The sequence below is a fragment of the Acomys russatus genome, chromosome 19 (genome assembly GCF_903995435.1).
Source record: "Acomys russatus chromosome 19, mAcoRus1.1, whole genome shotgun sequence".
Lineage (NCBI taxonomy): Eukaryota > Metazoa > Chordata > Mammalia > Rodentia > Muridae > Acomys > Acomys russatus.
This window is the reverse complement of record NC_067155.1, coordinates 5,830,891-5,855,281: the sequence shown is the minus strand read 5'-3', so window position 1 is coordinate 5,855,281 and position 24,391 is coordinate 5,830,891. Positions and strand designations below refer to the sequence as shown.

Here is a 24,391-nt window from a genome sequence, read left to right as displayed (position 1 = left end):
TGTATGTACACACCTCTTGGAGAGGTCCAAAACCAGCACACCTTTGTCGACTCGCCACTTGCTATGGTTTGACTATGAAATGTCCCCCACAGGAGATATTAAGACTGTGGGAGGCAGAGGCAGGCAGATCGCTGTGAGTTTGAGGCCAGCCTGGTCTACAGAGTGAATCTAGGACAGCTAGAGCTATTACAGAGAGAAACCTCATCTCGAAAAATAAACAATAACAAAAACAAAACAAAAAAGACAAAAAGAAAAAGAAAAAAAGTGTGGTGGCACACCTTTAACCCAAGAAGTAGAGGCAAGCCTATGTGAGTTCCAGGCCACCCTGGTCTACACAGTGATACCTTGTCTCCAAACAAAATAGAAAATTTAAAAGACAATAGACCATTGCTGTATGCCTCATGATCTTACCTGTCTCTGTTTCTCTGAGGTTTAGGTTTTCTGTTCCTGTTTTGTGTCTTTGTAACATCTTACCTTTGATTGTCAAACTTTCATCTGTGTTTTCCCCCTCTCAGGATCACCTTTGTCTTTGCCTTCTCACTCTGAAGCACACCTGATTTTGATCTCTTCTGCCCTCCCTCCCCCATGCTCCCCCAATCTCTCTCTTCTTCCTGGCTACCCACCACCTCCCTTTCGCGCTGGATTTGACCTTTGGACTACAGATCCCAGCATGCCTCAGAACAGAAGTGTCTCCCTAACCTCACAATCCCTAGTCACCCTCCCTACACTACACTTCCTAGCGTTGTCTCTTTCTGAACTGACCTCACAGATTTCCTCCAACGTCCCTGACTCGACCTCCCACCTTCTAGTTCTTCCACCTGAGCCCCAGAAGCAAACCTCTCTCCTGTTTTGGGGGGACAGTATTGAACATAAGCTGGCCTCGGCCTCACTGTATAGTTGAGGGATGGCAAGCATTCATTACCTCGTCTACTTTATCCAGTGCTGAGGATTGAACCCAGGCCCTCATAGATGCTTAACAAGCACTCACCCGACTAAGCTGTTCTCAGCTCTTCGTGTTTCCTGTTGTTTCGGCCTCGGATTTACAATCTTCCTGCCTTGGCCTCCCAAGCACTAAAATTACACCGGTCAGGAGGGTTCCTAAAAGCACAGTTCTCATACCCCAGGCTTGCTCTCCTCAGTCTACTCCTGCTGTTTCTTGCTACCACTACTGGTACCATCAAGAACCACTTCTTCCCTCATGGCCTCTGAGGTTGCTTTCCCTTCCGCTTGGAAGCCCTTTGAGGCAGGGCAGAAAGGAAAGCATGTTTAATCTCCAGTATCACTGCCTAACGGGCTGGTATGCAAACCAGTTAAGGGCTGCATTGCCTGCTGAGTGACTGTCAAGCTCTAAAACCCCTACCCAGTTCAGCTCGACTGTCATCTCCTCTCACTCCCCTTAGAAGGCAACCAGGCCCCTCAACCTAGAGCCCTTAAGGGCACCGTGAAGACTCGGGTGTGTAGACCCACTACCTCACCTCCCAACTTTACACTCGGATTTCAGCATCCCAGAATCACTGCCCTTGTCACCCAGCCGACCCACCCATCCCCACCTGCACATCCTGCTGTTTTCCTTCCCTGGGTTTTCTCCCAAATTGCCTTTATCTTCATCAGCACATACCAGACACCTGCTAGTCCTTTTAAAACCCAGACATCACATATTCTGGGATGTTTCAGTTCCTCCTGCACTGGGGGGAGGGGGAGGGTTGGCAGCTGGTCACTCTGTCCTGTGTTCTCGGGTGACCACCATGACCCTGACAGAGCACTCACTGACCTGCCTCGATTGTATGCTTCTGACAGTGAAAGCGGTGATCTGTCACCCCATATGCCAACTCACACAGCACAGAATGCTAGTAGTTGCTTAGGAGTTTAGGTGACTGGTTGAATGAGCAGAAAACAGACCCAACCGCCAGAGTCCAATAAACCAGATGCCGCGCCGGAAATCCAGAGTTTGCGTAAGGGCATTTTGCCTCCCGCGAGGGGCCTCTGTCTCTTAACTCTTACCTCAGAGTTCCTGTCTTTGTGTTCCGTCCCCGCATTAAGCCACTTTGTGGTCCTTTTACTGACCTCATAATAAATTCTCACTTAGTCTCCAACCAGTCTGTCTCCAGGCTCCTCGCCCAACCATACCTGACTCAGTACACTTCAGCACATCCCGGGAGCTTCTTCCTGTCCTGGGAACTTGACATGTTAATTTTTCTGCCTGGCACACCTCAACCCAGGTTTGACTAGCTAGTAGCATTTTTTTTTTTTTTTAACAATATAGTTAGCTGCTTGCCCCGCCCCCAAAATGAGCTAATTACCTCTTCCTGTGGCATTTCAGACCTCCACCCCCATCATGTGCCTTTATTATTTTTTCCTTAAGGTGCATTGGTGTTTTGCTTGCATGTATGTCTGTGTGAGGGTGTCAGACCTTGGAGTTATAGACAGTTGTGAGCTGCCATGTGGGTGCTGGGAATTGAAACCAGGTCCTCCGTAAGTCTCCAGCCCGTCGTGTGCCTTTTTAAAAATGCAAGAGTCTCCTAGTCCAGGCTGGCCCAAATTTCAATAGTCAGCGCAGGACGACCTTGAACTTCTGGCCATGCTTTCACTTTCCACCTCCCAAGTGCTGGAATTACAGATGTGCCCCACTACACCCAGTTTATGCAATGCTGGGGATGGAACGCAGGGCTTGTGTCAGGCAAGTGGTCTACAAAGTGAGCTACGGCCCCAGTGGGCCTTTACATTTCTAAGTGTCATTTACTGGGTACATACATGACTCTGTGACTAATGGTCATCTCATGTACAAGATGGCAAACTCTGAAGACGCCAGGGACCCTATTTTCTTCCCTACTGAGTGTTCAACGGTGAGTACAATGCTTAGTGGTTACGCGCGCGCGCACACACACACATAAAATTTCCAGGAATGGACGAACGGATGCGCCTGCGTTTATGTCCTCTCCTCCCTAGCACCGCCTTCTGTACCATTACCTGGTACATAGTTGGTGCATAATAAGCCCTTGTCGAAAGATGAATGAAAAAGAACTAAATGTCAGCGCGTCCCTTTGGCCTTTGCCTTCTGCTGGCCTGTCTCTTTATACAGAACATGTGTGTATATATAGTTGTAGATGTAACTCTATATTCGTGTGTTATGGAGCCCCTCTCCAGGAGTTGGGCTGGGCTGGGCTGGGAGTCCCTCCCCTTCCCCCCCGCCCCGCCCCCACATGCACACAGCAAAACATTTAAAATGAAAACATCTCAAAACTGCAAAAAACACCACGGCCCTCCCTCCCGCCCCTGAAATCCCCCCCACACACAAAAATAAAAGACAGTGCTCCAACGCCGGAGCCCCTTTTCCCGTCCCGTCCCCCTCCCCAAGGGTCCCTGCTTCTGAGCGTGATGGGGCTCCCCACGCCCAGGGGGATAGAGGGTACGGAGGGGTGCGGGGAGGGGCTAGAAGGCCCAGCGGTGTCCAGCGCGCTTGCGGGGAAAGAACTTGGGGGGCATTCCGATCCGGCGGCCTCGTTGCACGCGCGCCCGCGCACGCGCCCCGGACTTGCGCCCCCCCCCCCCCAGCTCCTCGCGAGGGCCCGTGCCCCCTACACGGGCGTGGTTTTCCTGTTGAGAGTGTTGGTGTTGGACGCCGCGGCCTCTTTGGACAGGGTCCCCGGAGCGGGCGCTGCAGGAGCGGGCGGCGCGGGTGCGGGCGCAGCGGGCGGCCCGGTAACCGTGACCGTGACGCCGGACGCCGCCTCCTTGGGGAAGGCGTTGTGCAGCGTGAGGAAGCCCGCTGCGCTCCCGCGGTCCCGCTCGGAGCCCGCCCCGCCGGCCCCCGCGGCCCCGGCCGCCCCGCCATAGGCGCCCACGCCGCCGCCGCCACCGCCGCCGCCGGCCCCGGCCCCAGCCAGCCCGGCAGCCATGCTGCCCTTGGACGGGTCGCGGCTGAGCGTGTACATGGAGATGTCCGTGGAGGCGAAGCCCGGGCCCCCGGGGCCGCCGGGAGACGCATCCCGCGACGGCGACGCCTCGCTGGAGCCTCGGGAGCTGGAGCGGGAGCGGCGGCGGTAGCGGAAGCGGTAACTGGGCAGACGGAGGATGGCCGAGGGGCCGCTCCCGCCACTGCCGCCCGCGCCGCCGCCGGCCTTGAGCAGGTCCGAGCGAGATTGGCAGTGCGCCTCGCGGCTGCGCTCGATGTAGATGTTGACGGCCAGCACGCCGATCACCTCGGCCAGGATAAAGGACAGCCCGCCAAAGTAGAAGGACCAGCCGTAGGAGTAGTGGTTTTTCTTCTCCTCGTCCCTCTTGGGGCCCGGCTCGCCCGCGTTGGCCGATATGTACACGATCACCCCGATGATGTTGCTCAGGCCTGCATGGAGACGGTTATGTGGGAGCCACGAGGCCGTGGCCGCCTTAAACCCCCAAGTGTCTAAGCCAGGTCTCCACATGGACTAAGTTCCATCCTAGGAATCTAACCTCTGAGACATACTGGGCTAAAAACTACTTCAGGAGTCAGGAATCTTAAGTCCCGCCCATGCTTAGGAATCTAAGCCCTGTCCCATTGGCTTAAACCCTATCCAGCAGTCTAAGCCCTGCTCGCTAAACTCCACCCAAGAGTTTAAGCCCCACAACTGGACCTCTAAGTAGTTTAAGAACCACTCCAACAGCCTAACTCCACCTCAGGGATTTGAGCCCTGCCTCCAACAGTCAAAACCCCAGCAGAGGAATCCAAGCTTGGTTCCCATTGGTGTAAAAGCCATCTTTGGGAATCTAAGTCCCATCCTCGCTGGTCTAAACCCCACTTCAGAACTCTAAGCCCCTCCTCCACTGACAGAAGTACTTGCCTTTGAGATCTAGCCTCTGCCCTTTGTGTTAGCTCCATCCCTTAGTTAACCTTGTTGGCCCTTCTCTTACCTGGCCCAGACCCTCTCTCAGTTCCATAGGCCTCACCTATATGTGTCTAATTTGCACCCCTGTGTGATCCAGGCCTTGTGTTGAAGAGTTTTGACAATGGCCCATACGTGTCTTAACAGCCTTGACTCCTCCCCCAGGTAGGTGACACCCAGGCAGTCCAGGCCCTGCCCCTTCTTGGCGAGCCTCCATTGGCCTAAACTCTGCCCCAGCACATCTAGGCCCTCTGGTCTCAAATCTACTCTCTGTGAGGTAGTCCCAGACTCGGTTTACAGGTCCCGTCCAAAGTATAAACCCCCTATTTTTGACAGGTCTCCCGTTCAGCTCATTTTTGCTGCTAATGGTGTAATTCCACTTTGAAGTCTCTCTCTCTCTCTCTCTCTCTCTCTCTCTCTCTCTCTCTCTCTCTCTCTCTGTCTCTCTCTCTTGTTTTTCAAGACAGGGTTTCTCTGTGTACCCTTCACTGTCCTGGACTCACTTTGTAGACCAGGCTGGCCTCAAACTCACAGCGATCCGCCTGCCTCTGCTCCCGAGCGCTGGGATTAAAGACATGCGCCACCACCGCCTGGGAAGTCTCTAGGCTCTGTCCATTGCTGACCTAACTTTCCCTGCACAGCGGAGTCCTAGTTTGCCATCCTTAGAACAGATAGCCCTTCTGCTCCAGGCCCTGTAGGTATAGGCTAGATTTTCACCCTGCCACACACCTCTCCCAGACCTAAATAGCCTCTCCCCAGTGCAGGTCTAGACCACTTCTCCCAAATCATACAACCTGCTATTTAAATATGTTAAATTCCCTTCTAGGAGTCTAAGCCCCATCTTCATTAATCTCCCCGTGCCCACTGGTCTGAACCATCCGGCAGAATCTAAGCAAGGCTCACTTCCACCTGCTTAAACTACATCCCTTGTGAGGTTGGGAGACTTCTGCTTTCTAGCCCTATCTTTCCCTTAATGAGTGTGTCTCAGGTCTGCTACACTAGGCACAGGTTTGGTTTTTTTTGGGGGGGGTATTCTTTATTTTGAGATTTCTCACAAAGCCTAGGCAGACCTCAAGCTCTTAAGTAGCCAAGGATGCCCCTGACCTTCTGATCCTCCTGGACTGTATGCAGGCACCATTACATCGGGTTTATGCTTGGTTGGCGGGGTGTGCATTCAGTCACATTCACAACCCAAGGCCGTAGCTCTTTGCGGTAACCAACTAACTCAACATTCTGGCCTTGCATAATCTCTCTCCTTTTGGCTTTTCCAGAAAATTGCCTTCCATCTCAAATAGACAAAGCCTAGCCTTCGGCACCCGGAGCCTTCAGTTTTCTTTTCCTGGGTCTAGGGCAGTGGTTCTCAACCTTCCTACTGCTGAGACCTTTTAATCCAGTTCGTGGTGTTGTGGTGACCCCTCCCCCCCACCAACCATAAAACTGTTTTTGTGGCTGCGTCATAACTATAATTTTGCTACTGTTGTAACTCGCAATGTAAATATCTGATATGTGACCCCTGTGAAAGGGTGGACAGTAACCCCAACGGGGGTGCGACCCACAGGTTGAGAACCTTTGGCTTAGAGGGGTTTTAAGGACCAGCCTCTTTTAGGGACTAGGAGACCGTCCCCTCCGTTAGCGCCCCCCCCCCCCCCCCCCCCCCCCCCCGCCTTCAATGCCTAGTTTCCTAAAGCCAGTCCCACCTCCCTATCCTTACACTCCAAGTGTCTCTGGTCCCCTCCCCCTTCCCAGACGCCTCCCCTTAAGTCTCTAGGGTAGCTGGGGAAACTCCTTGCCTCCCACTTCACTCAGACACCAGTCTATGGAGGCTGAAAGACTAAACCTAAACCTTAGCCAGGCGGAGGTGGCGCAGCTCGAGAAGAGCCTAGGAAAAGCTCCAGTCCCCAGGGGGCGCTTGGGGCAGGCCCACTTTGCAGTCGCAAGCACACAGGCACGGGCAGACACGCACGCGCGTCCGTGAGCGGTGGGGAGGCCCGCTACCCCTTCCCTCTGCCTCTCACCTGCTGCCACGAACAGGATCCCTGCGCCCAGGATGATGTTTCTTTTGGACTTGTAGACGCGGGAGGCAGCCACGCACACGCCCCCGAGCAGCAGCAGGATGGCGCTCAGGATAGGGAAGATGCTGGAGGCTCGGACCACTCCTGAGGGAAAGAAAGGAGAGAGAGAACGGGAGGAGAGAGCGAGGGCGGTCAGGCGAGCCATTGCGTCCTGGGCCCACCGCGCCTCCTGCCTGCTTCCCTCTCCACTTAGCTAAATTTAGTTCGCTAATTCTACCATTCTAGTTCTTTTTTGGCTCATTTCCCCTCCTGATTTTAAAGTTTCTTTCTTTGATTTTCTTCCCCATCTCCCCTCCCTTCTCTCTGCTTCTTTGTCACGTTTCTCCCACTTCTTTCTCTCGTTTTCATTCCTGTCTCCCTCCTTGCGTGTTTACCCTTGCCCTCCCCCCTCCTTTTTCTTTATCCCTCTAACTCCCTTTCCACTAATGCCTCGACAATCAGATTCTATGATTTCTGAGCTCCGTTAAAGCAGCCAATCATAATTAAGGCTTTGCCACGTTCCCAGGATAACAGCCCAATCGCACCACAGGAGTAGTCCTTCTCGGCCGCAGATTGCCGGACCCGAGCAGCAGCCAATCTACAACCCTTTACTACACAAAGTTGCCGGGCCATAGACATCCATCCAGCCTATCACCATCCAGGATTCCCCTCCGTTCCGCCCCGGTCTGCCCCTCTGGGCCGTGGAGCTGAGCATCTGGACTTGGATTGGCTGGGAAACTGAATCTAGGCGTGAGGTGCAAGCTCCGCCCAGTCCCTTCCTCTGTCCCTCTCCTTCCAACTGTCCGCAGCCTCCCTGCTGATCCCACCCGGATCCTCGAACCCCTACGTACGGAGCAGGTACTCTGCGCTGTCGTGGTCGTAGTCCGTGTCTTCCGGGAAGTGGTTGATCTTCACGCAGACACCTCTTTTCAACCCTGGAAAGGGGATGGGGACGGTGGGCGTCTTCAGAGTTAGGGGAGGGGCGACCCTTGTGTTCTGGGACGGGAAGACCCTCCTCTACTCAAATGCATGTTCTTGTCCGACCCCACCCCCGCCCCCGCGTTCTTTTTGGGCTAGGTAGGAATCCTGGTCCCCCAGTTGGTGTCTGGGCAAACTTTGCACCCCTTAGATCTGTTTCTCACCTGTGTTAAGGATTTTTTTTTTTTTTTAAACGAAGGAGGGTGGGGGCGGGGTAGAAATAGCAAAGGGCAGGCGTGTGGCACAAGGTGTAATCCAGTACTAACTACGCCAGAGGTAGGAACAAGAGGATGGGAGGTTCAAGGCCACTGGGCTACACAGAGTTCTGAGGCCAACCTGGGATGCTTAAGAGGAGCTAGGAGAAAAGGGGAGGGAAAACGAAAACACCTCGGAGGCTGACATTCTTCCAAAGACCCACTATTGGAGACCTTTGCTCTCTATTTGTGTGGCTTCCCATTTCCCCGCAAGGAAGTTCGTGTTGGCCACCAACATGTCGAGGCATCCTTCTACCCTAAGCTTGTTGAGAAGACTGAAAAATACATGGAAAAACCGGGGACCCCGAAAACAACTGCATTTCCTGAGAACCCAAAGATTATCTTGCAGTGTCACCCTTTCCTCTCTCCGATCCTTGGGCTCTCAACCGAGCTAGAACCTATCTATCTCATTTGTGGGAACAGGTTCTGTTTGACTACCGGAGGCACACAGCTGGAGGGGAAAAAACTGCATAAGAACATTTATTCTCAACTCCAAGCTCCCTCCAACCTGTGGGTCTTTGCAGATGTGATAGTTACTCTGAAGAGACAGTTAAAGGACATACACACAAACTGGACCAGTTCCCTCTTCTAGGGCTAACAGTTCCCTTGGCTGCACCTTGTAGTGCATGCATCAGAGAGACTTTTTAAAAAGTTCTTTATTCTCCTGAATAAAGTTCTGAGTTCCTACGGTCTGACGCCGTGTATCCCTACCATTGCGTGGCTCAGGCCTGGCTTCTAGGATGCCTCGAGGGAGGGAGGGAGGGAGGGTGGGACGGAGGGAGGGAGAAAATAATGAGTGACTATAAAGATAGCAGAAAGGGGTAAGACACAGGGGAAGAAATGGGAATAAACAAAAGAACTGGAAAGCCAGGTGTAGTGGTGCACACCTTTAATCCCAGCACTCGGGAGGCAGAGGCAGGCCTATCTCTGTGATATGCAATGAAAGGCAAACACAGAGGCTTAGGAAGTGGCTCAGTGGGTAAAACCACTTGAGGTGCAAGCATAAGGATCTGAGTTCAAATCGCAGCAGCCACTTAAAGACCCAGACACTGTCACATGTACCTATTACTCCAGTGCTGGAGGCAAGGGCTCAGATGCAGGAGGATCACTGCGATTTGCTGCCTGCCAGTGTAACTTCAGGTTCAGTGAGAGATTCTGTCTCAAGGAAGTAAAGACTGAGAGTGGATACAGCAGGACATCCGATGTCCTCTTATGGCTTCTGCATGCATTCACACACATACACATTCGCAGGCGTGCGTGCGCGCGCACACACACACACACACACACACATGTGTATACTACTGCCAAGACTGACAACCTGAGTTTGATCCCTGGGACCCACATCACAGATGGAGAGAACATGCTGTGCCCCTGATTGATTAATTAATTAATTAAGCTGTAATTAAAAAGAGATAAAGTACATATCAAGTACAGACCAAATGTTTGACGCTTAAAAAAAAAAAAAAAAAAAAAAAAAAAAAACACTTTAGCCGGGCGTGGTGGCATATGCCTTTAATCCCAGCACTCGGAGGCAGAGGCAGATGGATCGCTGTGAGTTCAAGGCCAGCCTGGTCTACAAAGTGAGTCCAGGACAGCCAAGGCTACACAGAGAGACTCTGTCTCAAAAAAAAAAAAAAAAAAAAAAACCAAAAAACAAAAAAACAACTCACTTTGGGAGCTGAAGAGATAGCTCAGAGGTTCAGAGCACTGGCTCCTCTTCCAAAGGTCCTGAGTTCAATTCCCAGCAACCACATGGTGGCTCACAACCATCTGTAATGAGATCTGACGCCCTCTTCTGGCCTGAAGGTGTACATGCAGGCACTGTATACTTAGTAAAGAGGTAATTCTTAAAAAACAAACAAAAAATCCACTTTGAGGTGCCATCTAACAACCATCTCTAGCTTCAGTTCCTGGGGATTCAATAACCTTTTCTGGTTTCTGTGTGCAGCGGGTATGCATACATACATACATTGAGGCAGAACATACATACACAGAAAATAAAAATAAATCTTTTTTAACCCTACTGTTTTTGTTGGACTATACGATCCTTATTCTGTGATAATATATATATATATATTAATTTCTTCTGAGTCCTCACATATAAAAATCCAAAGAATAGGACCTAGTTCATTGTGTTGATGATGTGATAATAGGATCCAAATAAAAAGATTTAATACTCTTCGCCTGGAACATAACTGAATGTTCTGTTATCCATTATATCCTGTGTTGGTCAGCTTTGTGTCAGTTTCGCACAAGCTAGAGTCATTTTGGAAGAGAAACGGCTCAACTGAGAAAATGGTCCCACCAGATTTGCCTGTGGGAAAGTGCATGGGGAATTTTCTTGACCGATGATTGGTATCGGTGCCACCTCTGGGCTGCTGCTCCTGGGTGCTATAAGAAAACAGGCTGAGAGCCGGGCGTGGTGGCGCACACCTTTAATCCCAGCACTTGGGAGGCAGAGGCAGGCGGATCGCTGTGAGTTCAAGGCCAGCCTGGTCTACAAAGTGAGTCCAGGATGGCCAAGGCTACACAGAGAAACCCTGTCTCGAAAAACCAAAAAGAAAACAGGCTGAGCAAGTCCCAAGGAGCAAGCAAGCCAGTAAGCACTACTACTCCCATGGTCTCTGCTTCCGCTCCTGTCTCCAGGTTCCTGCCTCAAGTTCCTGCCCTGACTTACCCGGATGATGGACTACAAACCGTAAGATGAAATAAACCCTTTCCTCCTCAAGTTGCTTTTAGTCGTGGTGTTTTATCACAGCAATAGAAACCCTAGACAGGGGACTGGAGAGATGGCTCAGAGGTTAAGAGCACTGGCTTCTCTTCCAGAGGTCCTGAGTTCAATTCCTGGCAACCACATGGTGGCTCACAACCACCTATAATGAGATCTGATGTCCTTTTCTGAAATGCAGATAGGGCCCTCAAATATATAAAGAAAGAAACCCTAGACAGTGCTCATTGTCCAGATGTGGGAAAGAAGGCACAGAAAGGCTTAGCAGTTCATCACTGGTGGATGAAGAAAGCAGAAAGCTTCAAACACACACCATTAGACTGCCAACATCTGGAATGTCCATCACTGCAATTCCAATAGCCCAAACACTGCATCACCCACAGTAAATGCTTAATACATACTTGTAATGAGGGGCTGGGTATGTAGCCTCATTGGTAGAGTGCTCGCCTAACATGTACAAAGCCAGAGGTTCTATCCCCAGCACCACATAAACTGGATGTGGTGGTGCACGCCTTTAGTCCCAGCACCTGGGAGGCAGAGGCAGGTGGCTAGCTGTGAGGTCGAGGCTAGTGAGTTGGAGAAGTGAGTCCAGGACAGCCAAGGCTACACAGAGAAACCCTGTCTTGAAAAGCCAAAACCAACCAAACAAACAAAAACAGAAGTTCAAAGCTAACCTCTGTTACGTAGCAAGTTAGAGATCAGCTTTTGGTACAAGACAGGAAAGAGAGAGAAGCTCCTAATGAATGAACAGGCCAAGATGCAAATAAGAAGATTTTGGGGTGACAAGGAAGCATGCCACTAAGCCTGATGATCTGAGTTCCATCCCTAAGACCCACCTAGTGGAAGAAGAGAACCAACTTCCCAAATTATCCTCTGATCTCCAGATGTTCATTATGATGCACATACCCAAAAGTGACCATGCACACAAGTGCGCACGCGCACGCGCACACACACACACACACACACACACACACACACACACACACACACACACACACACACATACACTCAATAAACATAATGTAAAATTTCTTTAAAAGATGTTAGGGGCTAATAATATGTCTCAGCAGTTAAAAACATGTCATAGTTTTTGGAGAGGACCAGAGTTCTGTCACTCAGCACCCACATTTGTAGCTCAAGACCACCTCTAACTCCAGCTCCAGCAAAAATCTGGCGCCCTCTTCTGGCCATCATGAACACTGCTCTGTCTCTGTCTCTGTCTCTCTCTGTGTCTCTGTCTGTCTGTCTGTCTGTCTCTCTCTCTCTCTCTCTCTCTCTCACACACACACACACACACACACACACACACACACACACACACACACACACACCACCCCTAAAATTTAAAAACATATTCAACGTCATTTAAGCTTGGTGAAGAAGGGTCTCACTGTGTAGCCAAGGCTAGCCTCAAACTCATCACCCTCTCTCTTCATCCCCCTGAGTGCTGGGGTGTGGTAAGTGTGCATTGCCACACTCAGCCTAAGAGATCTCCCGGCGTCCATCAGGGTGACAGAGGGCATAGAAGAAGACAACAAATGTGGGGAAAGTGGAATTCATGTGCACCATTGGCAGGAAAACAGTGTAGTAGTGCAGCCACTGTGGGACAAAGTACGGTGTGTGGGGGTCCTCAAAACGCTAAACACGGGGGAACTGGAGGGATGGCTTAGTGGTCAGGAGCACTCTGTGCTCTTGCAAGCTACGTGAGTTCAGTTACCAGCACCCACATTGCAGGAAGTTCACAACCATCCCTTACTCCAGTTCCGGTAGATTCAATGCCCTCTTTTGATCGCTGAGGGTGCCAGGCAGGCATGTGGCACACAGACATTCATGCAGACAACACACTCGTGCACATAAAATGAAATAACTAAATCTACTTTTTAAATTAAAAAAAAAAAAAATCAGTAATGCCACACGACCCAGCCACTCTGCTTATGGACTTCAACCCAAAAAGAGCTGAAAACAATGACGTGAAGAATAATTTGTGGATCATGCTCTCAGCACCATCAGTCCTGGTAGCCAAAGGGTGGGAATAAAAACCATGATGGTGGGCTGGAGAGATGGCTCAGAGGTTAAGAGCACTGACTGTTCTTCCAAAGGTCCTGAGTTCAATTCCCAGCAACCACATGGTGGCTCACAACCATCTATAATGAGATGTGGGGTCCTCTCCAGGTGTGTAGGTGTACATGCAGGCAGAACATTGTATACATAATAATAAAGAAGTAAATCTTAAAAAAAAAAAAAAAAAAAAAAAACCCATGATGGCTTGCAATCCGAGCACCTGGAAAGTTGGATGCAGGAAGACTGGGAGTTCAAGGTCATCCTAGGCTATATGAGTTAAAGACTAGCCGCACCTGCCTACTACCTTGTGAAGATAATTCAAAACTCCCCCAAGATGAACTCACAAGACAAACTAGATGTAATGTATAAACACAATGGTGTATTACTCAGTCTTTAAAAAGGAATTATGCTGGTGACATAGCTCAGTGCATAGACTGTTGGGCTACAACACCAGAGATCCTGGGTCTGATTCCCTAGAACCTTCTAAACCAGGCTGATGGCACATAAGCCTATCCTCCCAATAGAAGCATCATGAGTTCAAGGTCACCTCAGGCAGCTCCTTGCTCATCTGGACTACACAATATTGTTTTCAGAACCACTCCAAGCTGGGCATGGTGATACAGACCTTTAATCCTAGTATTTGGGGGTGGGGGCAAGAGGATTTCTATAAACATGAGAACATCCTGATCCACACAGTGAGTTCCAGAACATAGAGAGACCACATCTCAAAAAACAAAAACAAAAACAAAACAAAACAAAACAAAAAAACCCAAAGGAAAACCACAAACAAGCAAATAAAATAACAAGAGGAAATTCCATTTAAAAAAATGGAATTGTGGCATGTATAAAACCTTCACAATAAAAACATCACTATGAGCCAGGCAGTGGTGGCGCACCCCTTTAATCCCAGCACTCGGGAGGCAGAGGCAGGTGGATCGCTGTGAGTTTAAGGCCAACCTGGTCTACAAATTGAGTCCAGGACAGCCAAGGCTACACAGAGAAACCCTGTCTCGAAAAAACAAAAACAAAACAAAACATCACTGTGTATCATTAGCAAATGCTAATAAAAAACTTTTTTGTTTGTTTTTTTTTTTTTTTTTTTTTGAGACAAGATTTCTCTGTGTACCCTAGGCTGTCCTGGAGCTCACTTTGAAGACTAGACTGGCCTCAAACTCACAGAGATCGACCTGTCAGTGCCTCCCTGAGTGCTGGGGTTATAGGCATGTGCCACCACACCTGGCTCTAATTTTTAAAAGGGGCGGGGAGGGGAGAACCTAGAACTTTGAGGTTATGACGCTAAGTGAAATAAGCCAGCGGCACAGACAAAAGCTGTATGATTTGGCTGTCGAGATGGTTCAGCCTGTAAGGGTGCCTATAGCCAAGCCTTGGGATCTGAGTTCAATCCCTGAGTCCCACATGATAGAAGGCGAAGAAAAAAAAAAAACTCTGATTGTGGGTGGGACCACCATCTCTTGCTCCCTGAGCAACGAGCAAGAGATCCTGAACTATATAAAGTGGAGAGGGTAGGAAGGACAGCAAGATGGCTCAACAGATAAGAAGGCACTGTCCGTGCAGGCTGATAACTGGGTTGGGTTTTTGTTTGTTTGTTTGTTTTTTGTTTCCCCCCCCCCCCCAGGTTTTTTTTTTTGGTTTTTTTTTTTTTTTTTTTTTTTTTTGGTTTTTGGTTTTTGGTTTTTGGCTTTTCGAGACAAGGTTTCTCTGTGTAGCCTTGGCCATCCTGGACTCACTTTGTAGACCAGGCTGGCCTCGAACTCACAGTGATCCGCCTGCCTCTGTCTCCCGAGTGCTGGGATTAAAGGCGTGTGCCACCACGCCCGGCATCCCCCAGGTTTTGATACCAGGAATCCACATGGTGGAAGGAGAGAACTGGTTCTGATCACAAGTTATCCTCCACACATGCTCCACCCAAATGTAAATAAGACAGACAGACAGACATAGCTAAGTAGAGAGCGCGCGCTGAGTGCCAGCTTGCGTGCATCAATCCATTTGCCCTCTGCTCCCAACCGACTGTGGCTGGGATGTGACCAGCTGCTTCAAGTTCTTGCTGCCTTGGCTCCCCAACAATGCTGGTTTGTAGCCTGGAGTCAGGAGGCAACTTAAGAAACTTCGCACCCCTTAGGCTGATTTTCTGGAGTATTTTGTTAGAGCAGATGGGAGGCAAAAACTAACAGACATGGGAAAGTCTGCCTCAAAAAAAAAAGGGGGGGGGTGGGGTGGGGTGATGAGTGAGCAAGATAGCTTGGCGTAAAGTCACTTAACCTGATGACCTGAGTTCGAAACCCAGGTCTCACATGGTAGAAGGAGACAACAGGCTCCTACAACAAGTTGCCCTGACACCTGCACTCACGCAAAGACACACAAAAATAAGTCAATGAGGTAAAAATAAAATAAAATAAGGAATCTAACACATCGTTAATAACAATACTCTCTTGGCTAACCGTGTACCTGTCACAGCTGAACATTAGCCGGGGCGGGGGGGGGGGGGTCCATTAATTTATTTAATACTTTGCACAGCCCTCTAAAGTCTACAGTAACAGGGTCCTTGCTTTACAGATGAGGACACTGAGGCACAGAGTGCTGAAGAAGCTGCCCCACGCCACACAGATGCTGCATCCTAGGGAGAAGTTTCGATTGCAGCCAAGTCCAAGACTTCACAAAGCTCCTAGCTAACTTCTCAAGACTTCCGTCCCAGACTTGCCGAGTCCCGGCAGTGCAACTTTTGGGAAACAGAATGCAGCCGATCCTCAGTCTCCTGGCTGGGAAATGCTGGTGGTACTGTGGCTCCCCAAGCCTTGGGCCTGCCTAATGTACAAGAATGGGGCGGTTAAGGGGCAGCACACAGCTGTGGGCAGGACACGTGAAAAGAGGTCCAGCGTGCTGCGTCCCGCACATGCCTCGCGCTGTGGGGGGCCCAGCCTGGGTCACTTTCCCTTCTCTCGGGCCTCCAGCTTCCTGCTCTGACCTTCCCTGTGGTGCAGTTGCTGAGACTCAATGAGATAATAAGGCAAGGCAGGCAGAGTGCTGAACACAGGGGTTTGCAGAGTCAGCGGCGATAAACGGGGCCGTGGGTCTAGACTGTTGGGTCCCAGGGGAGGAGCTGGGAACGTAGCTTAGAGTTCTCAGAAAGGGGCTGGAACACAGCTGGCCAGTGTGGATACCCACCACCCAACAAAGCGATACGCATGGACTATGAGGGGGGAAATACACTGGACTTCATAATAAGAGGGAATGAGGGAGCATGGAGGGAGAGGAGTAATGTTTTTACTTTGATCATAAGAGACATTTTTGTCACGCTTGCTTAAATATTAAGTTCACCTAGTTTTGGGTTTTACAGCTGGGAATAGAGCCCAAGGGCAATACCAGGGAGCCTCCCCAGTAGATTCTAAGAAAGTACCCTACCACCAAGCTCCACCCCTAGCCCCTTACTGGGAGATTCTACGCAGACACTTTACCATTGAACCTCCAGACCCCTTGCTAGCGAGTTCTAGGCAAGTGCTCTACCAGTGAGCCACATGGCCAAGCCCTTATTGGTGGAATCTATGCAGATATTTTACTACTGGACCTTGCCCCCAAGCCTTCAGGGGCAGATGCTCTATACTGAGCCACACTCCCAGCCCCTCAATGGGGGATTCTAGGCAAGTGCTATACCACTGGGCCACACCCCACTCGTACCTTTTATTTGTTTTAATGTAGCTACTAGAAAAAATTAATTACATTATACAATTTATATTTGTTGAGGACTACTAAATGCTTAGGGAGGAAGGATTCTGGATTTAATCCCTTGAAATACTAGTAATGAAAGAGTCATGAGCTGGGCATGGTGGCACAGGCCTTTAATTCCAGCACTCGGGAGGCAGAGGCAAGTGGATCACTGTGAGTTCGAGGCTAGCCTGGTCTACAAAAGCAAGTCCAGGACAGTCAGGACTAATCCTGTCTCAAAAAAAAAAAAAGAGAGAGAGAGAGAGAGAGAGAGAGAGAGAGTGAGAGAGAGAGAAATGCATAAACAACAGTGTCAGGATTGCAGCACCTGCTAGCCTACTATGTGCCTTACTCATATCAATGCAGAATCCCCCTAATCTAGTGAATAAGACATTATTAGGATCTTCCTTTTGCGATAATGGAAATGAAATTGGGAAAGTTGAAAAATCCATACAGCCCAATGTCCCACTGCTCTAGGCTGCAGACAAAAGGCAAGGCCCTCTGTCTTGCTTTAGGGTTTAGGGTTTATGTCTCAACAGCAACATTCTATCCCACTTCGGAGACCACACAGGAAGACAGAGACTGAGACCCAGATTCCAAGACCCACTGAGAGTCTACCTTCTATACACTTGAATCCCCACTGGGATGGAAGCTGGTAGGGTTTTTGTTTGTTTGTTTGTTTTTGTTTTGTTGTTGTTGTTGCTTTGTTCCAGACCTTAATGTCAATTCAGATGCTATGGTGTGTTAACTGTGTGACTCTGGGCAAGACACTGTGCTTCTCTGAGCCACTCCTTCCTCTTGGGGGTAGTAACAGTAGCTCTTTAGCAGGGTTATTTGAGTGACACATGAATGGCAGTTACAGTAACAGTCAAGTCAGCCTTTACAAGCAAGCTCCTTGACACACTAACCTCCTTTAGCTTACAGCATACCTACTTCCCCAGTTTTAACTAAACAGCTGGTCCTTTCTCAACTATCTGGGGATGCGTTTCTCTATCTCCCTCATACTTTAACCCTTTATGATGTTTGGTTCTATTTGTCAGTGGGACACAACCGAGAGCCACCTGAGAGTCTCAATGAGGGATTCCTTAGATCAGGTCAGACTGTCTTAATTGAGGTGGCAAGATGTGCCCTCTGTGGGTGGCTCCATTCCTTGGGCTTTGGGGTTTTGGATTATATATAAGAGAAAGCTGAGTACTAGTGTGCAAGTAAGCAGCTTGCATGCATTCATTTCTCTCTGCTCTCGACAGCAGATGTGATGTGACAAGTTATTTGAAGTATCTACCTTGATTTCCCCCCACAACAATCCACTGCAACTTGGAATTATAAGATAAAAAAGTCCCTCTCTCCTTTAAATTTGTTTTTTACAAAGTGTTTTATCATAACAACAGAAATGAAATTAAAACACCTTTTGACTGTCAGTTTTTGTTTTGTTTTGTTTTTTCTTTTTTGCTTTCTTTCAGGACTAGGTCTTGCTAGGTGGCCAAAGCCCATCTGAAATGTGGATCCTGCCTCAAAGATCCTGCCATGGCCTCCAGAGTGCTAGGATCATACAAGTGGGCCACCATGTCTGGCTTCCATTGTTTGTTTGTTTGTTTGTTTCTTGTGTTTGTGTGTGGGTCATTCTAAGGAATACTACTTCCTTTGGGAGAGGGCCTCTTGCTAGAGGCTAGGCTGGCCAGCCAGCATCAACAATGTTCTCGTCTCCCCAGTGCTGGGATTACAAGCATTTGCCATCATGTCCTGTCTGGGTTTGTGTGTGTGTGTGGCGGGGGGGGGGGGGGGGGGGGGGGGAGTTGGGGGAGTTTCTGGGAATTGAACTCAGGTCCTTGTATTTGCCAAACAAGCACTTTATGAACTTAGTCATTTGTTCTTTTTCTCTTAGATGTGCTGTTGCCCATCACACTGAAACCTCCAGCCAGGTTGCTTCCCTGATTCCAGCCTCCCAAACCACATCTCTCATCGCCTAGAACAAGGAGAGGAAAGGACCAAAAAATGGACCAAGCCAAACCTAACTGAGAACGGGTCTTCAGTTTGTAAAGGAGAGAGAGAGAGAGTATTATGGAAGAGCGTGATTTCCTGGCATGTAAAACAGCATGAAATTCAGCCAGACCTTTTGACACAGACCTTTTATTACATCTACTTGGGAGGCTGAGACAGAAGGATTGCAAGTTCAAGGCCAGCCTAGGAAACTTAGTGAGACGCTGTCTTAAAATTTAAAAAAAAAAAAAAAAAAAAAGCTTGAGGACACAACTCAAGAATAGAAGAATGTCTGGCTGGAGAGATGGCCCAGAGGTTATGCGCACTGGCTGCTCTTTCAAAGGTCCCGAGTTCAATTCCCAGCACCCACATGGTGGCTTACATCCACCTGTAATGAGATCTGTGCCTTCTTGTGGTGGGCAGGCACACGTGTGGGCAGAATACTGTATAAATAATAAATAAATCTTAAAAAAAAAAAAAAAAAGAATAGAATGTCCTCTTAGCATGCACAAGACCTTGGGCTCAATCTATTGGGAGAGGGAAGCCAGGTGCACTGCTCATGTCTGTGATCTCAGTACTTAGGCTGCTGAGGCAGGAGGACAGCGGTGAGTCCAAGGCTAGCCTGTGCTGCATCACATAGCTCTGTTCCAAAAACAACAAGCTGGGTGTAGGAATTTATGCTGTAATCCCAGCATTTAAAAGACACAGGCAAGGGCTCTGTCTTAAGAGCCCTCTGGCTGCTCTTCCAAAGGTCCTGAGTTCAATGCCCAGCAACCACTTGGTGGCTCACAACCATCTATAATGAGATCTGGTGCCCTTTTGCAGTTCACATGCAGGGTACATGCAGGCATAACACTGTATACACAATAAATAAATAAATCTTTTAAAAAATGAGACAGAGAGGGAGAGAGAGAGAGAGAGAACACGGTTGGGTGACTGAAACAGTTCGTTGGGTAAAGGTGCTTGCCGCTGAATCTGATGACCTGAGTTCTACTCTGGAACTTATATGGTAGGAAGAGAAGACAAAATTAACTACCATGAGTTATCTGCTGACTTCAACATATGTGGTGATGGATGCATGTGTGTGCAACACACACACACACACACGAAGTAAATAAATATAAAAGAGTCTGCATAGACTTTCTATTTTAATATCAAAGTTAACGCCATCCGTGGCTACATAGCAAGTTAGAAGCCAGCCTAGGCTATAGGAGACCCTATCCCAAACCGAAACACACAGAAAGGAGCGACGGAGATGGAAGGAGGAGGAGAAGGTGGGAGAGGGAAGAGAAAAGCAGAGGGCATGCGATTCAAATGCCAGTGTCTATGAATGATGCTCAGCTGGACTGCACCCACACTCTCCTTGTAGTAGGGCTGTTTCTGCTAGAAGTGGCAACACTGACCATGTGCCCTGCAAAGCCTGAAATAATCGCCGTGCTGCATGCATGCCGTAAGCCCTTCGGGGCGCCGCCTATCCCGTCACAGGTATTATTTCTTACCAAGCCATTCTAAATCTGACACGCTCACAACTGAGCCCATGATACGCCTCCTTAAGGGTGAGCTAAATAAGAGAAAGTAAAGGAATTTAAACACGATGCTTGTGCTTCCCATCTCAGCGTGGGGGAGCAGATATCCCCCCCTCCCCCTCCCCCACTGCCCAGTGCTCTGGCCAAAGCTGCAACACCACCTCCGAGTTCTCACCTGTGGTGATTTTTTATCCCCCCAGGGGAATATAGACAACTTACGGAGACAATTTACAATTTTGGTTGTCACAACTGTTGGGGAGGGGGGAGGGGGGTGGGCGGGACTAGACAGAGAATAGAGAAGCAGATCAACATCCCACGATGCACAGCTCAGCTCCCCCCACCTGCCTCCTCACCCCCCCCACTCCCCCCACCCACCCATCCTCAGTCCCAAAATGTCATCGAGGGCTGAGATTCAGAAGCCCCCACCTTCCAGGCGGCCCTCGCCCTTTCCTTTCTCTCAGATCCCACAACTGCTCCAACAGCAATGCCTTCCCACGGGCAACTTTGGAATACGCTATGAATTCAAGCCGAGGCTCCCACATCCTCTCTCTCCACCCTCCCCTCAGCCATCTCTCAGCATGGCAGCGGCAGCAAGAGCCAGCCTGCTAGAACTTAAAGCCAGCTCACACGGCTTCTCCTCCGTCTCTGTCCGGAACATTTAGTGGCTCTCACTGCCAAGCAAAAGCCGAATGTTCTGTGGGATACGTAAGAACCTGTGAGATCAAGAGCCTATTATCTCTTTGACCATACATTCCTCCCTTACTCACTGTGTCACAGCCACGCTGGTCCCCCACTGGCGGCCAAACACAAGACAGATTCACACTCACCTGGGGGGGGGGGGGGCTTTGCAATACCATATCCACAGCCCATAATGCCCACGTGTCTCTAAGGACACTTCTTTCAAGCCACCAACCAAAGTCACCCACTGGGTGAAAATTCCTCCCAGCCTCCTCCTCCTCTTCCTCCTCCTCCCACTGAGACAGGGTTTCTCTGTGTAGCCCTGGCTGTCCTGGCCTCAAATCATAGAGTCAAACTATAGACCAGGCTGGCTTCGAAATCAGAGATCTGCCTGCTTCTGCCTCCCATGCGCCGGGATTAAAGGTGTGGGCCACCACCGCCTGGCTCTTCCCAGCCTTCCCGATGAACTCGGCATGTACAATTGTCATGGTTCCCTCTTCATGTTTTTGCGTCTTCCTAATTGTTTTTATTCTTGTTATTCTTTCTCTCTCTGTCCAGAATGGAAGATACTTAAGCCAGATGGGTATGTTTTTACCCGTCATTGCTCTTGACTCAACAAAAAGAGCCCAAGACCGTGGAGATGGCTGGGTGGCTAGAGGTTCTTGCTTCCAAGCCTAAGAACCTGAATTCAATTCCATGAACTGACATGGTGAAAGAGACAGACGAGACCCCCACACTCCTCTGTTCTCCTCAGACCTCTACATGCACACCTGAGACACACATCCAGCCTGTACACACACACACACACACACACACACACAGAGACACACACACACACACACAGAGATACACACACACACACACACACACACACACACACACACACAAAATTAAAAGGTTCAGGGGGCTGAGAGATAGCTCAGCTGTTAAGAGCACTGGCTGCTCCTCCAAAGGTCCTGAGTTCAACTCCGGGCAACCACATGATGGCTCACAATCATCTACAACGGGACGGGATGCTCTCTTCTATCTGATGCTCTCCTCTGTCATGCCGGCATACAAGCAGTAGAGTGCTCATATACGTAAATAAAGAAATCTTTAAAAAAATAAAAAACAAAAAATGTATCTGGGCCGTGCTGGTTGCACGCCTTTAATCCCAGCACTCGGGAGGCAGAGGCAGGTGGATCGCTGTAAGCTCGAGGCCAGCTTGGTCTACAAAGTGAGTCTAGGACAGCCAAGGCTACACAGAGAGACCCTGTCTCGAAAAACAAACAACAACAACAAAAATAAATAAATAAAAACAACCTAACAAACAAAAAATTAAAAGGTTCAGAGCCTGCTACTCAGTTTAAAGCCAATAATAACTGATGTATAGATAAACATGGACAAATGAGTGAGCAAGTGGATGAATGAACGGTGTACACTGTGATTGAGGAGGGTTCAGGTGCAAACTCCCATATTTGGCTCTGTACCTCATGCCTGGTCAGGCCAGAGAGTGGACGAGAGTGACGTAGCCTCTGGGGGATATGGTGTGGAGTAACAGAGCAGAAGAGAGGCATGGGATAAGAGTGAGCAGAGGTCTCTACGACAGCTGAGTGACGTGCCTTAACCAGATGTGAAAAAGTGTCTGCTACTCAAATCGGGCTGACAGGGGTCAGTTCAGAACCCGGGGCCCTTCGGGTCAGATCTTCTGTGATGGCTCGCCAGAAGCCAGAAGTCAGAAGTCAGATCTTCAGGGAACACTCGCCCTGCTTTGAAACATTTGGCAACTGACTTTGGTTTTCAGTTTGAAACCCTCCTTCAGCCTAGTAGACAGGGAGCTTCGAGGTTGTATCCTTAGTGCCGCAGATGAGGGCAATAAAGTGGACAGATAGTGGTCCCACCAGCCCCTCTATATGCATCAAAGGTATACTTGAAATGTACACAAAAGAATGACTCACACGGAGGGTGCCCTAGCGAAGAAGCTAACAGGGAAGACAGAAGGTGTGTGTGTGTCTTGGAGAAAGAGGGGCCTGGCCAGGGGGAGGGGTTTGAGCCAGAAAAACAGCACAAAGAAAATGGGTTGGAAGGAGAACGGAGAGTAGCAAGAGCCAAGAAAGAGAGCGCCCCAGGAGATTGCTTGAGGGAGGCATACAGCTGTGGAGGCCAAGTCATAAATGAGAACAAGAAAAGACCACGTTCTACGCTTGGGAGAAGTCCAGATGGGAGAAGAGCTGAGGGCTGCAGGTGAGGAGAAGCAAAGGAGAAGAAGAAGAAGAAGAAGAAGAAGAAGAAGAAGAAGAAGAAGAAGAAGAAGAAGAAGAAGAAGAAGAAGAAGAAGAAGAGAGACCAGGGGAGGTCGGAAAGCTTAGCGGTGTTTTAATTCTGGGAACCCACTGAGCCAAACAGGACGAGAAAGGGTAAGAAAGGTAAAGGCTGGTGAGATGGTTTGTGGGTAAAGGTGCTTGCTGCTAAAAGCATCACAAGCAAGTTCCCATGCCTGGAACCCACAGGGTAGAAGATTACCAACTCCTGCAAGTTGCTCTCCGACTTCCCCATGCACACTGGAGCTTGCACAAAAGGAAGGAAGGAAGGAAGGAAGGTTGGTTTTAAGGGGACTGCAGAGTCGTCTCAGCACTGAAGAACACTCCCTGCTTTTTCCAGAGGACCAGACTCCAGTTCCCAGCACCCATATCAGGCAGCTAACAATCTTTTATTACTAACTCTGGGTGTGTCAGGGGCCCTCTTCAGGCCTCCACTGGGTACTTGAACACATGCAAGTGTGCAAAACCACCGACACATACAAATACATATATGCTAATGCCACACGGCTCACAACCATCTATAACTTGGGTTCCAGATGCTCCAACAGCCTCCTCTGGCCTCGAAGGACATCAGGCATGCATGTGGTGCATAGTTGAACATGCTGGCAAAAACAAACAAACAAACAAACAAACAAACAAACAAACAAAAAACCCCATCAGATAGATACAATATCAATTTTTTTTTTAAAGAGAGAGAGAACCCCAGAAGAGGGTTGGGCAGGAGAACAGAGGGATGCGTAGAAATCACAGTGCCTCCAAACCGGGAAGCACACCCTCAAGGCCTCAGAACGGAGACTCAGAAACACTAGCTGTCAATTTGTTGGAGGCACAGGTTTCAGCAGAGGTGGCCGGCCAAGGCCTTCCTGCACCCTACCTTCCAGGCAGCATATCCGCCAGAGGCCTGAGTGTGTGAGGCCCCCAGGGTCCTTCTTCTCTGAGGAGCCACTGCCCCCGCGATGGGGCGGTCCATCGTCCCCTGCCGTGAGGTTGGTGGTGTTGCAGATGAGAGCTCGTGTGTAGAGCCAGTAGTCAGTGCTGATGGCAATGGTCATGAGGCCAAAGGCGGCGAAGGCTCCCACGGTGGTCAGCAGTACCTGAACGCCCTTTTCACACCACAAACCCTTTTCTTCATTCCATCGTTTCAGTGACTCCAGTTTGACCACGGGCAACCGGGGGGCCGTGGGCCACCACCGGGGCAGCGGAGGCGGGGCCGTGCCGGCGGCTGGGGGGGGTCACAGCACAGGCAGAAGCTGGGGGGG

General features: G+C 49.6%; 1 protein-coding gene across 1 annotated transcript; it reads right to left on the bottom strand.

Moving 5' to 3' along the window:
• Nucleotides 1–3,545: 3,545 nt before the first annotated feature.
• On the bottom strand, nt 3,546–24,358 carry Cacng8 (calcium voltage-gated channel auxiliary subunit gamma 8). Its single transcript, XM_051162228.1, has 4 exons — nt 24,007–24,358; nt 7,762–7,845; nt 6,875–7,015; nt 3,546–4,342 (listed from the first exon to the last, which is right to left on the bottom strand). Exons 1-4 carry the CDS (start codon nt 24,182–24,184, stop codon nt 3,576–3,578), a joined length of 1,170 nt encoding a protein of 389 aa, XP_051018185.1. The 5' UTR covers nt 24,185–24,358; the 3' UTR covers nt 3,546–3,575.
• Nucleotides 24,359–24,391: the final 33 nt, after the last annotated feature.

Bases quoted from the DNA above. Each gene is read 5' to 3' on its own strand.
- Cacng8 (XM_051162228.1), bottom strand. From the start codon at position 24,184: ATGACCATTGCCATCAGCACTGACTACTGGCTCTACACACGAGCTCTC. The intron at 7,846-24,006 runs GTAGGGTGCAGG...TCCCCTTTCCAG, and splicing joins GCGGATATGCTGCCTGGAAG to GGTTGAAAAGAGGTGTCTGC. The intron at 7,016-7,761 runs GTACGTAGGGGT...TCTTTCCCTCAG, and splicing joins CAGCGCAGAGTACCTGCTCC to GAGTGGTCCGAGCCTCCAGC.